Source organism: Tupaia chinensis, unplaced genomic scaffold, assembly GCF_000334495.1.
Source record: "Tupaia chinensis unplaced genomic scaffold, TupChi_1.0 Scaffold000197_1, whole genome shotgun sequence".
In the NCBI taxonomy this organism is placed as follows: Eukaryota; Metazoa; Chordata; class Mammalia; order Scandentia; family Tupaiidae; genus Tupaia; species Tupaia belangeri.
In genome coordinates, this window is record NW_006159672.1 from 6,156,321 (window position 1) to 6,169,791 (window position 13,471).

Consider the following 13,471-nt stretch of genomic DNA (forward strand, 5'->3'; position numbering starts at 1 on the left):
GCCGGTGCGGGTGGAGCAGGTAGTCAACGGCGCGCTGGTGGTCACCGTGAGCTTTGGCGAACGCAGCTTCGCCGGAATCCTTCTGGACTGCACGAAAAAGTGAGCGGGGCGTGGGGGCGCAGGCCCCGGGACACCCTCTTTCAGGAATCCCCGCGGACACTACCCCCCGACGGCTGAGGGGCTAAGACCCAGCTCCTGGGCGGGGCAGCGCGGCCCCAGTAGCCGCTTTCGGTTTCCACCGAGCCTGGGTTTTGGGGCACGCGAGCGCGGCGGTCACTGGGGGGGCGAAAGTGGCTATCAAAGTCGTCTCGACTTTTGGGGCGGAAGAACGGGTGACTGGGCAGAGAGGGGCTGCGGGCTCGGGGCGAGAACTGGGCTGGGTGCGTGGAGCTAAGAGTTCCCGCGCCCCCGCGCCAGGCAGCAGCGTGTCTCCGCGTGTCGCCCAGCTCCCCAACTCCGCACATCTTCCATAATTAACGCACTTTTCTTTGTTTAGACGCACTGTTGAACTGCTTGTTTGCAGAAGTATCCTCTATTAAAGGGGGGTGAAGCTGGGGAGACCGATGCGTGATGGCCTTTCCCTGTCAGTCACGAGTGGAGGTGTCTAATGTCTGATGTCTAATGTCATGGGTCTCCCCTGCCCCAGGATTGCAGGAGTGATTCGAGGGCTGAGGTTTCCATTTGTGGCAAGCAGTTGTACTCAGCTGTGGGATTTCAAAACACTGTTTCAGGTCAAGGAGCCCTGCCATGGCCATGAAGGAGTGAAAAGATAAAAGTTATGGGAGCCATGGGTGCATCCCATGGGAGAACCCTGGTTTCCCTGGTGGAGGGGCGCAGGGCAGGGCTGGGACAAATCCATCCTGAGAAGCACCTGTGCACCCTGCTGCAGGGACTCATGCAGTACAGATGAGCCTCCTGGATACAGTGTCACATGGTAGTGAGCTGTCGCTGCCAGATAAATGATTAGGCATTAATCAGGCTGTAATGTCTCTGTGCTCTTGCTGGGCTTTATTTTGAATCTGGGAGCAAAAAATGGTTTCCCTTTCAAAGGCCCAACTTTTTCCTTCATTGAACCCCAGATTTTTCCCCGAGTGCCGTGAATGTAGCAGGGAGGACCATCCTTCTTCGACAATTATCCTGCTGACATGATCTCTTCATTAGATGTGCCAGAAGCCATTTATGCACAAGTCATGTGATTTAACATATGGCCTCCGGTGTGACTGTGGCCCTGTTCTGTGTTGGCTACCACTGGGAGTGTTCGGTGGGATGGAGGGACACTCAGGGACTGCAGAATAGACACCTGAGAGCTGCTGAGCCAGGAAACCTGGGTGGCTGCAATCCCCCGCCCACTGACAGCCTCTGCTTCCTCCTCAGGCAGGGTTGGGCTGGGTGCCGGGTCTGCAGGGCTGCTCGCCTGTTCTACCTGCACAGCCTTGCCTGGCCTTTCCTCCCTTCTGGATTTGCAACAGAGGTTTCTGTATTTCCTGGGCTTTCTGATTCAGGACAAGGGAAGCCGAGGCCACCCTGGACTTGTGGCTGGGGATGTCTACATGTCTGCAGAGGCAGTGGGCTCCCTTCCCCATGGCCCGTGGCTAACCTGGCTTGCAGGTCTACAGCACCCCTGCCCCCCTTCTTGGAAAGAAGCAGGCCCACTGGGATCCCCAGCATGGGAACTGGCAGCTGTAGGATGTGTGGGCGTCAACCCTGCCATGGCCACGTTCGGTTGTAACCAGAGCTGCTCACAAAGCCAGTAGCTGGGCCTCGGTGGGTGCAGTTCTGTTCAACAGCCTCTCTCTGACTTTGGTTGACACTCCCGCCCCTGCCCCATGTCCTTGGGGAGAATCTGAAGATAAATGTGACTTCTTTTTGCCCCTTTCCAACCCAAGCCTTGTCATGAATGGCCCCTGCTTCTGCCCACCCTGTCTTTCCTTGGCTTGTCACCCCTGCTTTCAATTCTCTACCCATAATATTATGAGTCCCAATGCTAAGTAATGTTTTTAACAGCCCTGTTTGTCAGGCAGTATCCCCCAGGCCGCTTACAAACTGACATGGATGTTTGGGGTAGCAGGAGTCTGGCTGGTGATATCCAGATACCAACCTGCCTCCCTCCAAGGTGCCAATTCCTCCTCGGTATCTGGTGCCTGCCTCGTCCCCTGGCTTGTGGCAGTATAGGCCCAGTCTTCAGGTGTAGATACTGTCAGGGAAGAAATGCTGAGAGCTGTGAGTATATGCAGCCACCCACCTCAGAGGAACCTGCTGGTCCCAGAGCAGCAGATATAGGTGCTGGGTCTGTTTGGGGCAGAAGGTCACCGCTGCTGTTGTACCGATGATGTCTATAACAGTATGAGCAGCTTTCACAGTGTGAATGCAGACCTGGTGGCATGGATTACTCTGTGCATAACTAATCACTGTGCCATGCATGTCCCCATGGATGGATCAGAACAGTGACCTGGGAGCAGGGTTCCTGGGTTCCTAGGTAGAAGAACTGAGGCCTAGTAATCAGTGTTTATCAATAGGACAGTTTTGGAAATGGAATCCAAGCCCTGAGTTCTTTTCTGTGTGCAGAGGAGAGAGAAGCTCTGAGAGAACTGGGCCCAGGACTTGGCAGGTGAATGGAGTTACCTAGCCCCAGTGCCATCTGAGCCTCAAACCTGCAGCCAGGCTGCTGTGTGACCCAAAGCAGGATTCTCAGCTGCTCTGAGTGTCTGCTCGCTCATATATTCATTCATGTTCATTGAGCACCTACTGTGTGCTAAGAATTGGGCTAAGCAGAGTGGGCAAACTGACTCCAGCAATCCTTCCTGCATCTCAGCAATTGCTAGGATTCCTTCCAAAGCATTTATGACCCAAGCCTTGGCCTGACATGCTGTTTAGTGTGGGCATTGTTTTGTGGGTGATTTAGGGACATACCTCTGATTGAGGACCTCAGATGATGTGGCCCTGAGTAAGAGGGGGCCTAGGACAGCAGAGGCTCAGAGTAGTGAAGGGCTAGTCTCATGGACAGTGGATGCAAAGGCCATTGCCAGCCAGGCCAGGCTTGACCTCTAAGCTAGTGTTTCTCAAACTTCCCCATTTGTCCCCCATGGTATTATTGCTACATAAACTCCTGGGTCTGTGTGCTGGAAAGGTCAGAGTGCAGCCTCTGTAACCCACATCACAGCTGGCCAAGACTCCCAGTCTGCAGAAGAGCTCCCTGTGCTCCATCCTGGGCATATCCCTGTCCAGGATGGAGGCTCAGCAGCTGGTGGCTGCGCCTGGGTGGATTCCCTCAGCCACTGAAGACACATGCTGGGCACAAGGGCTACAGTGGTAACAAGATGTCCTTCCTGCCCTCAGGGACCTAGAGGGACTGACGTGTTCAGTATGTCACAGGCTGGTGCACCAGGAACCCTAGCTAGCGTGGCGGGCCTTGAGAACTTCTTTAAAGAGGTAGCATCCAAGTGAGTGGGCAAGGAAAGTCATAGGGAATTAGAGGTGAGTGGTCTTTTGCTGCTGGGGAAGACTCAGAGTGCTTAGAGAAGGGCAATGCCATTGGATAATCAATCTTTGATTCAAGCATACTGGAGGCCAGTCCCGCTTGCTCTGCCCTGAAGATCCTGGGTCAGTGCCATGGGTGTGGGGCAGGCTCCCATTGTAAGGCCCTGGAGGAGGGAGCACTCTGGTGTCTAGGTTGTGGCTTCTGCCAACCTACTTTAACTCCCTGAGCAGAGGTGGCCCTGGAAAGGCTCCCTACACCCAGTAGCCCTTGCCAGTACTCCCTCTTTCCTGTATGGCCTTTCTGCTCCTGACTGCTGAGCTATGGGAAAGGCTTCAATACTTTTACAGCCAACACCTCAGTAGGCAGCCCCAGCAGGGCCTTGAGTGTTTGGACACAGGCTGTCCTGGGGCTGCAGGCTCCTGCCAACACAGGAGCTATATGGAGAGGTTTCTGCAGGCTCCAGCAGTTTCTGCTCCAGGAGCCATGTTTTCCTTGCCTAAGTAGGCAACAGCAGGATGTCCTTTCCCCATCAGAAAATGGGAGAAGAAAAGTCTAGGGCACATGTGGACCCAGGCGGGAGACAGGAGGCTGCCCTTCAGGCACAAGCAGCCTCACAGGTCCTAGGTCTGCAGAACCAAAGTCAGATGGAGGCGGCTGCAGGCAGTGCAGTGGGAGCTCTGGCAGCTGGCCAACCCTGTGCTCCTTCTGGCTGTGGGCCGGCCTCAGCCCCACATGACGGGGCTGCTGTGGGTGGTTGGCTAGGCCAGACTTCACCATGTGGGTGAGTTGAGGCTCGCCTGAGAGATCTCACTGAGGGCCTCCAGCCAGGCCTCTGGATCCTTGCTAAGATGCTATGCTATTACTTGGTCAGGAGGTTGTAGTGGGCATTGGTGTTCATAGGGGTCCTGACTTCCCATCCTCTTAGAGGCAGCACTAATTTCTGCTATGTGACCTGGCCCTCCATTTGAGCCTCCTAGTTTCTTATCCCTGCCTGAATTTCCCAGCTTTTCCTCAAAGCAAAATTTATTTGCCCCTGAGGTCCCCCAAGGATGCTATTTTGAGGTCTGTTTGGGATCCTTTGAGTCTGGTTCTTGACGTTGAGGCTAGGGTGGCCCCAGCTCCCACACTGGTAAGTCATCCCCAGAGCCCCTCCCCATTTGCCTTCTCTCCACCATGAGTAGGGCCAGCCCCCAAGGCTACACCTTCCTGGTCAGTCCTGTGAGTCCAGCATAACCCTGGCAGGCTCATTATGGCTTCAGGGCCACTTAGCCCTCCTATCTGCCAAGGCTCATGAGGCATTGCCGCGTCAGTAGGCTCTGTCTCCAGGGGCCAATTTGGGCCAAGGCCTGGCCTTACTCAGAGAGCCATGCTTATGGAGCTGTGAGGTGCAGTGCTCTGTTTCCAAAAGAGTCACCCCTCAGTGCCCAGAGGCAGCAGATTTATCACTGGGTTGCTTAGCTTAGGGCACATTCCCTGGCTCACTTAGCCTCACTGTCCTCTGTAAAGTGGGAGTGGCAGTGACCTGTCTCTTGTGGGGTTGTGAAATGGGTTGAGAGATCTAGCAGCCCAGCAGCCTGAGCCCTGCTATAACTTTGTAAGAGGCTCAGGGACTGAGTGCCCCCTCCCACCCTGGTTAGTGAGCTGTTCCTGGCTGTTTACCCACCAGACGAGTCATGGGTGTGGCCTGGGCAGGGCGGCAGCTCCAGGAAGGAAGTATGGCTGCCTGCCATGCCAGGGTCACGGACCATTTCTGCAGGGCCAGCTTCTCTGGTCCCTGGTCACTGGTGCTGCAGGGCTGGTGTCACTGAGGTTCAGGAAGGGGATGGTGGGAAGCCCAGACTTCTAACCACTGTGGTCTGCCTGGAAAGGGACCAGATCCTGGCCTATACTTGGTGGGACTCATCAGGCCTGACCCACACAGGGTCTGATGGCTTTAGGCTCTGGCTCAGGTCAGGGCCTGGGTCTCCAGCTGAGGGCTGTGTGTCCATCCTAAACATGCATAGACCACCTGAGCAGTATGTGTCATAAGCAGGGGACAAAAACCTCCCTGGAGCACGTGCAGCTGCAGGACCTACCTAGGATGGAGTGACACCACCCACTGTCCCACCTGCTCCAGCCTGCAGTACAGAGAGAAAGTGAGGGGTCTGCAGAACCCCCCCACCCCAGTATGGATGGGCTGAGGGTGGTCTATGGGAGGGGTTCTATAGGAGGACTTAGCCCACTGGAGGGAAGACAGAGCCATACTCCTGAGAGACAGGTCGGAGTTTGGGAGGGTCAGAAAGGGGCTGCTCTGAGGGTCCCTGGATCCCAGTTGGTGGGAGGGGCTCTGTGGGGTCATTGGCTGGGGTACAGGAAGCAGGTGGGGAGGTGGAGCCCAAGTCAGGTGTGAACTGGAGCCTAGGTGCAGATGGTGGGGAGGTGTCGGACAAAACTCCCAGCTTATGGCTGGGGTACCTGCAAAAGGTGGGCTACTGGGAGGTAGGAGGCCTTCAGAACAACCCTCCCAGTCCCTGGTCTGTGGATGTTCCTCTGAGACTCAACTGCCTTTAGGGTTTCCTCTCTTGTCCTGATGCCTTTATCTCTGCCCTTGCCTAGTGTGGCTAGGGTGCCATGTTCCCCACTCTAGCAAGGGGTCTGCCCAGTGGCAGTCCAGAAAGGCTGTCCAATTTGCCTAGGTGACTTTCTGGCTCAGATGCTCCCACCAGGCCACAGTAGGTTGAGCCCGCCTGAACATCCCAGCCCCTGCGGTTTTTGGGCTCCCTCTGTTCCTAGATGTTATCCTCTGGCAGGACACTGCTGCTTCCTGGGGCCGGAGAGCCTCCTGGCTTCCTTTTTCTTCTTGTCACTATCCCTCTTATTTGAGAGAGACACAGAAAGTGAGAAACCTCCCCCTTCAGGGATGGCCCTGCTGCAATCCCTTCTCCATCCAGTCCCTGGTCTGTGGATGTTCCTCTGAGACTCAACTGCCTTTAGGGTTTCCTCTCTTGTCCTGATGCCTTTACCTCTGCCCTTGCCTAGTGTGGCTAGGGTGCCATGTTCCCCACTCTAGCAAGGGGTCTGCCCAGTGGCAGTCCAGAAAGGCTGTCCAATTTGCCTAGGTGACTTTCTGGCTCAGATGCTCCCACCAGGCCACAGTAGGTTGAGCCCGCCTGAACATCCCAGCCCCTGCGGTTTTTGGGCTCCCTCTGTTCCTAGATGTTATCCTCTGGCAGGACACTGCTGCTTCCTGGGGCCGGAGAGCCTCCTGGCTTCCTTTTTCTTCTTGTCACTATCCCTCTTATTTGAGAGAGACACAGAAAGTGAGAAACCTCCCCCTTCAGGGATGGCCCTGCTGCAATCCCTTCTCCATTCTCCTCTCAGGATTTGGGGCATGCACATACTCACAGCCAGTGTGTTTTGTCAAGCTGGATGCAGACCACAGAATCATCCATGGGGGATTTAGTGCCTTAACTATTGCTGGCTCTACATGTGTACTTTTGAAATGTGTGAAATAATTGGACTTATATTTCATTATACAAAATAATGTCAGTGTTTTCCATAATTGTTGTTCTGGTGAGCTGAGAGTAGGCTATTGAATTAGATGTAACTTCATGACATTCCTGCATTTAGCCTCGCAAATGATGCAGCATTCAGGCATGTGGTAGGGAGTGGAGTGATCCTCCACTCTTTTGGGTCGTTGGAAAAGGCATGACACATTTTTTCTGTGTTTTTATATTGCAAAAATGCATCATGACTTTTCTGATGACCCAGGAGAATGCCACACCCCCAAAGTCATGCACGGTGCTGCAAACTGCCTATTTAATGGAGGCTGCCTGGTTGAGCACTTCCCTGGGGAGAAAGAGGGCCTTCAGCTGGGCCAGCTGTGACAGCGGGGGTGTGGCTTTACTATTTGGTCCCCTGGGAGGTGGGTGCTCCTGTTTTCTCATGCCTCCTGTCACATTGTGGCCTTGTTGGTCCTAGCCCCTACCAGAGGAGGAGTCTGACTTTGCACCCAGTGCCTGGAGCTGCAAGTCCTGAGGGGAGGGACCTGGGGGGTGCAGGGAGGGAGGAACAGCCATCCAGGTACTGAAGGGCAGGGTGGTGTGGATGACTGACTCACTGAGGGGAGCTGAAACAGCTGGGGCCAGCTGTGGGACTGGGCATTTGCAGGTAGCCAAGGAGACTCTGGCTTGGTTTCTGGCCTCTGCCCTTTTTGGGTCTGGCCATGTATGGCCCCCATTCCCAGCATTTAAGGATGTATCAGGTATCTGGGGCACTGGTCCTACAGGCCATCCTGAGCCCTTTGGGGTCAGGGAATTCCCCTAAATGACAGTCTTGGGGACTCAGAAGATTTTCCTGGTGCCCCATTATGGGAGTTTTCTCTGAGTCCCCCAACTCCTCTGGGCCCATGAGCAGGGGACCTGGTTTGGGGGCCAGGTCCATTGGTGACAGAGCAGATGGACCATCCCATTTACCCCAGGCCAGGTCAGGCCATCTGAACCATAGAAGCTCAGGCTTCCTAGGAGCTCTCTAGTGGCAGCCTGCACTCCTCTTTGTGATCATGGTCTGAGATTTGGATACCCTGTTACACAGGAGAAGTGGCTGCTTCATGGCCATGTACTACGTGACATTGTAAAGAGCTTGACTGACCTGGGATGCCAAACACAGGACACCCATGGGAGTGTTTGCATTTGTTTAAAATACAGAAATGCTACCCTAGACCATGCCATGCCAGCCACCCAGACCTGCTGGAGAATGGGGGCTAGGGACTTGGGAGCCAGGCAGCAGGGAGGTGGTGTGTGACTTGAGTCCGACCTGGGATGCCAAACACAGGACACCCATGGGAGTGTTTGCATTTGTTTAAAATACAGAAATGCTACCCTAGACCATGCCATGCCAGCCACCCAGACCTGCTGGAGAATGGGGGCTAGGGACTTGGCACCTGGGAGCCAGGCAGCAGGGAGGTGGTGTGTGGCTTGAGTCCTTACCATCCTCACTCTCTGTTTCTGTCTCCTCACTACCAGGTCTGGCCTTTTTGGCCTGCCTCCGTCAGCTCCGCTGCCCCAGGCTGATGACCCCCCTGCCAACAGCTGCCATGGCCAGGCCCCTGAGCAGGGAGATGGGGAGTCAATGCAGCTGGGGACAGCCTCCCCGCCTCCTCCCCACGCAGACCAGCCCCCGGAGACCACTGGCCCCGAGCCACCCCCACCCCTCGTGCCACCACTGCCTGCTGGGAGTCTGCCTCCATACCCTCCATACTTTGAAGGCGCCCCCTTCCCTCACCCACTCTGGCTGAGAAGCACATATAAGCAGTGGGTGCCACAGCCACCCCCCAGGACCATCAAGCGGACCCGGCGGCGTTTGTCCCGCAACCGTGACCCAGGCCGGCTTATCCTGAGCACCATCCGCCTACGGCCGCGTCAAGTGCTCTGTGAGAAGTGCAAGAGCACCCTGAGCCCCCAGGAGGCCAGCCCTGGCCCCCCAACCACCTCCAGGGCCCGCCGGAGATTGAGCAGTGGCCCAGAGAGAGAGCACCAGAAGCCCGAGGAGCCAGAGGACGGTGATCCCACGGCTATGGCCACAGTTCCCACGAGGCGGAGCAAGAGAGAGAGGCGGGAGGAGGACAGAGCCCCTGTGGAGCAGGTTCCACGGAGCCCTGTCATTAAGATCTCCTATAGCACACCCCAGGGCAAGGGCGAGGTGGTCAAGATCCCTTCCCGAGTGCACGGATCTCTGGAGCCCTTCTGCCCCCAGCAGGCTCTGCAAAATGGAAACCAGGACGCTGCAGCGCTACGGGACTCTGAACCCAGGGGTGGTGGAGACAGGCCTCCTGGAGGGCCCTTGGCCACCATCCCCAAGCTGAAGCTCACACGGCCTGTTCCTCCCAGCTCAGACCTGCCACCTCCCAAGATCCGCCTGAAGCCCCACCGCCTGGGAGATGGCGAGCGTGAGCCCGTGTACCGGGCTGAGCTGGTAGAACAGCTGAATGGCTGTAGGCAAGGCCACCAGGCTGGCTCACCGGCTCTCTTTGCGGATGGCCCTGCCCAGGGGTTGGCAGACTTGTCTTCTGGAAGTTCTGGTGAGGACGATGACTTCAAGAGGTGTCCCCAAGGTAAACAGGGACGTGATGACTTGGCTTTTCTTGTCAACTGCCCTAAGAGGAGAGCAGATTGTGCCAGTGAGTCAGTGTGCAGCAGCGACAGCCTGGATGAATCCAAATCATCTAGCTCAGAAGTCACGTCACCAGACACGGGTGACCTCTCATCCGGCGATGGTGCTTCTGTGCCTTCCTCTTCTGGAGATGCTCACCAGACGGTTCCGCCCCTAACGGTCAGGCTGCATACACAGAGCGTCTCTAAATGTGTTACCGAAGACGGAAGGACAGTGGCTGTAGGGGACATCGTATGGGGTAAGATTCATGGTTTTCCTTGGTGGCCAGCCCGTGTCCTTGACATCAGCCTTGGCCAGAAGGAGGACGGAGAGCCCTCTTGGCAAGAAGCGAAAGTCTCGTGGTTTGGTTCTCCAACTACATCATTCTTGTCTATTTCAAAACTCTCCCCTTTCTCTGAATTTTTCAAACTGAGATTTAACCGTAAGAAGAAGGGGATGTATCGGAAAGCTATAACCGAGGCTGCAAATGCTGCGCGACATGTGGCCCCAGAAATAAGGGAGCTCTTAACCCAGTTTGAGACGTAACGTTGGTTCGCTAACTAGGTGAGTGTGTGCCAGCTGGTCAGCTTCCTTCCCAAGCTGTCCTGAGCTGTGTCCCAGGCAAGGCTGTCCGCTTGTTCTGGCCCTGAGGCCCTGGGGCCATTGGGTAGCTGGGGGAGCCAGGCCAAGCCAGGCGTTACCCTCAGCTCCTTCGCACACAGGTTTCTAGCCATCTGGTCCACAGCTGTGAAGGAGCCATCTGGAAAATGGTTGTCCTCACTGGTAATACCATCCAAGCTTCGTAGTTTACAGGAGAGGCGCGTTAAAAGTAGGCCAGTTGTCATCAGCCACTTGTTCAAAGCACAACGCTAGTTTGTGTCTTGCAGCCCTTTTTTATCAGAAGTGCTGTAAGAGATTTTCTTGCTCACTTATTAGCCTTCTGGAGAAGGGGATGTAGTTTGTTCCTGGGGAGGAGAGAGGCCAGAGTGGGGCTTTGTCTCTGTTACTTACTCTGAAGGAACAAACCTTCGCCTCTCTTCCCCAAGATTGGAATGGTCTCTCTCTGCCTTCTGCTCACAGGTACACTGTCCCAGGGTCTTGGGCTGGCAGAAGGGAGAGCGAACAAGGTGAGCTTTGTCTGCTCGGATGAGGCTTCTACATTCTCAGTCCCTCGGGCCGGCCTTTATTCCTCAGCCTTTACCCCTCTTGATTCCTCTTCCTGGTGCTAGTGGGCTCTCCACTGTCAGTGCACATGGTGTTGCTGGGCCACTACCCATGGTGGCCATGTGCTCTAGGTACTGGGACGTGGCTCTGCAGCCTGTTCCTAGGGTGGTGTTTTGCACTCCCCATGGGTGCAGAGATTTGGGGGCTGGATACTGTACATAGTAGACCAGAGTCTGTCCACTCCCACCACAGTGGGGCCTCAGCCTTGGTCTTGGTGACCTCCACTGACCTTATCAGCCCAGCATACTTCCTTACTCCATCTCTCTGATGTCACAGTTTCCCAGGTGACATTCCTTCAGGCCTTAGCGGAGCTGACTAATATTTGATTTGGTAGGGTCTGGGGCACCCTGCATGCCCCTTCACTGCTATGCCATGTGTTTTGGGGACCTAGAAGAGGCCAAGGTCCCCAGGCTCTGACCTGGCCTCGTCTACCTGACCAACAACAGAGTGCATCTGCCTTGCTCCCAGGAGTCCAGACAGAAACCTCTCTTCTCAGCCAGCCAGGCCCACTTCTGTCAGTTCTGGAACTTCTGTGTGGGAGCGCGGCAGGTGCCAAACAGGCGTGTTCGGGCATGGAGTTGGGAGTTGGCCTCCCTGCTCACATTTGAGGGGCAAGTGTCTGGAGTGAGGAGCCCCTGGGGAGGAGAACAAGGTCTGAGAGACAAGGAAGGAGGGGAGGGTTAGTTAAGAGAAAGTCAGATTTCTTGTGGTGGCTTCCCAGGATGTCTCCCTCCTATGGCCTGGCTTGGCAAGTTCCCCAGGTTGCAGCCATGTCTTGCTGGACTTGAGGCCCCTCCTCCGGGGGTCTGTCTAGTCTGGCACCTTTGACCTCTTTCTGATCATTTCCTTTCCTGCCCTAGCCCCTGGGCTCACATTGGGTCCTTGTTCCTGGCCTGGTCTAGAGGCTGACGTGGAGGACTATGGACCCCCTCCCATAGGTTCCTCTCATGAGTCCCTTCACCCCATAATCTTGGCAAGGGTTGCTCCTCACACCATGACCTTCAGTTCCTGATTATGGTGGCTCTGGGGACATAGACAGTTGCCACACAGAATCAGCTCAAATGAAACTGGTGTGCTCTGGGAAGGTCCCATGGAGGCCTTGGCTGGCAGGGAGCCCCTAGCTGGGAGAATGCAGCCTTGGAGATTCAGGGCTGGCTTTGTTTATCTGGAAGCAGAGAAAAAATCTCACCCAACGGGTTTGCCTGCCGCATTTGCCTGCACTGGGGCCTGTGCCTACAAACAGGCCACTCACTTCTCCTCTTGGGGCTATGCCAGCCTGGCCACGTAGTGGGACTCTGGGGAGGGAAGTGCTGAATCTTTTCAGCACCCAAGTGCAAGTGGCATTTGCCTGACTAGCTTTTGTGTAAATTTTGTTTTCAAAGAACTAAAGACTGAGCTAAGGTCCATACCAACCAGTGCTAGACGTAGAAAGAGCTGTGTTATTGGGCCTGGAGTCTTACTCTCTGTGGGGCTGGCGGTCTCTGGATAGACAAGTTTGCTTTGAAGCATCAGCAGTGCTGTTTGGGGCTAGTCCCTCTTGCCTGCTCCCTGGAGGGGAAACTGAGGGACCTGTATTTGTGAGGCGAGGGGGGGGGGCTGACCTACCCATTCAGGAAGGTGTGCTTCCTGAGCAGAGGCTATGAAGATGCCAGTGGGGGAACCCCGTGGCAGTGCATGAGTGAAGGGCATGTTTGCTGGCACCAGGTCACCTCCTGGAAGGAAGAGGCTGGTTGATGTGTGGGCCTGGAGCTCAGGCAGAAGGCCCAGTCTCCACTCACTGGCTGTCCCAGAGCCCGAGGATGGCTGTGGTGCCAATCTCCTCAAAGTCTGAGAGTATCTGCTGCCCAAGGCACGTGACAGAAGCCATCATAGCAGGCTCAGCAGGACTGCTCCCTTCCAGAGGTGTGAGATCTGCATCTCTTCCCTGAGATGCCCCACCCTGTGAGAGCTGGGCTTGGTGTGGGCATCTGCAGACCATGAAGCTCTGGGCTGAGCTGGGGCCTGATGGTCAGGGTATGGGTGAGAGTCAGTGGCCTAGCTGGACTTGAGTGATAGGCACATTGGCCCTCAGCAGGGACTGCCCCCTAGGACATGGCGTCCACCTGTGCGTGGACTCAGGTGCTCCCCTGAGTGAGGTCCTGACCCAGGAATGCAGAGGGGCTGGCCCCGAGGTGCAAATATAAAGGCAATTTGTCCTTGTCCCAGCTGGTCACTTACTGCTGTGACCTCAGCAAGCTGCCATCTCTGGACCTCAGTTTCCTTATCTGTCAGGGAGTGACAATGGCACCTGCCTTACGGTAAGTGACACCCAAGTGGAGCGCTCAGCTGTGCCATGGGTACTCATGTATGGCTGGCTCCAGGGCTTGTGAATGACAAGGCAGCCACCTTTGGAGGTAACCATTGCACCCTCTCTGGCTCAGCGGAAGAGGCTATTTACTGGGGATTCCAGGAGGACTTGGCCAGGGGATGTGTGTGAGCATCAGTCTGCATTCCAGGGGTGGGAGTGGGGATAGGCTGTCAGGAGTTACTGTGCCAGGAAGCAGGCCTCACTCCGACAACCCCAGATGCAGTGTGGGTTGCACTCCTGGTTAGATGGGGCAGGCACCCACCTCCTACTACTCAGGGACCCTGCTGCACAGA

General features: G+C 55.7%; 1 protein-coding gene across 8 annotated transcripts in view; it reads left to right on the top strand.

The window, feature by feature from the left end:
• The window catches only part of PWWP2B (PWWP domain containing 2B), a 28,728-nt gene that overhangs the window by 1,126 nt on the left and 14,131 nt on the right, over window positions 1-13,471 (top strand). For 3 of the 8 annotated variants that reach the window (XR_003549169.1, XR_003549167.1, XR_003549168.1), the window contains exons 1-2: window positions 15-99; window positions 8,482-10,171. Coding sequence is in view for 5 of the 8 variants with exons in the window: in XM_014587244.2 (XP_014442730.1) it covers window positions 8,588-10,153 (1,566 nt within the window). In the remaining 3 variants the exon portion in view is untranslated. Of the gene's footprint in view, window positions 100-496; window positions 601-3,307; window positions 3,475-8,481; window positions 10,172-13,471 lie in introns of those variants that run through there. The other 5 variants (XM_014587247.2, XM_027771237.1, XM_014587244.2 and 2 more) reach the window with 4 other exon arrangements.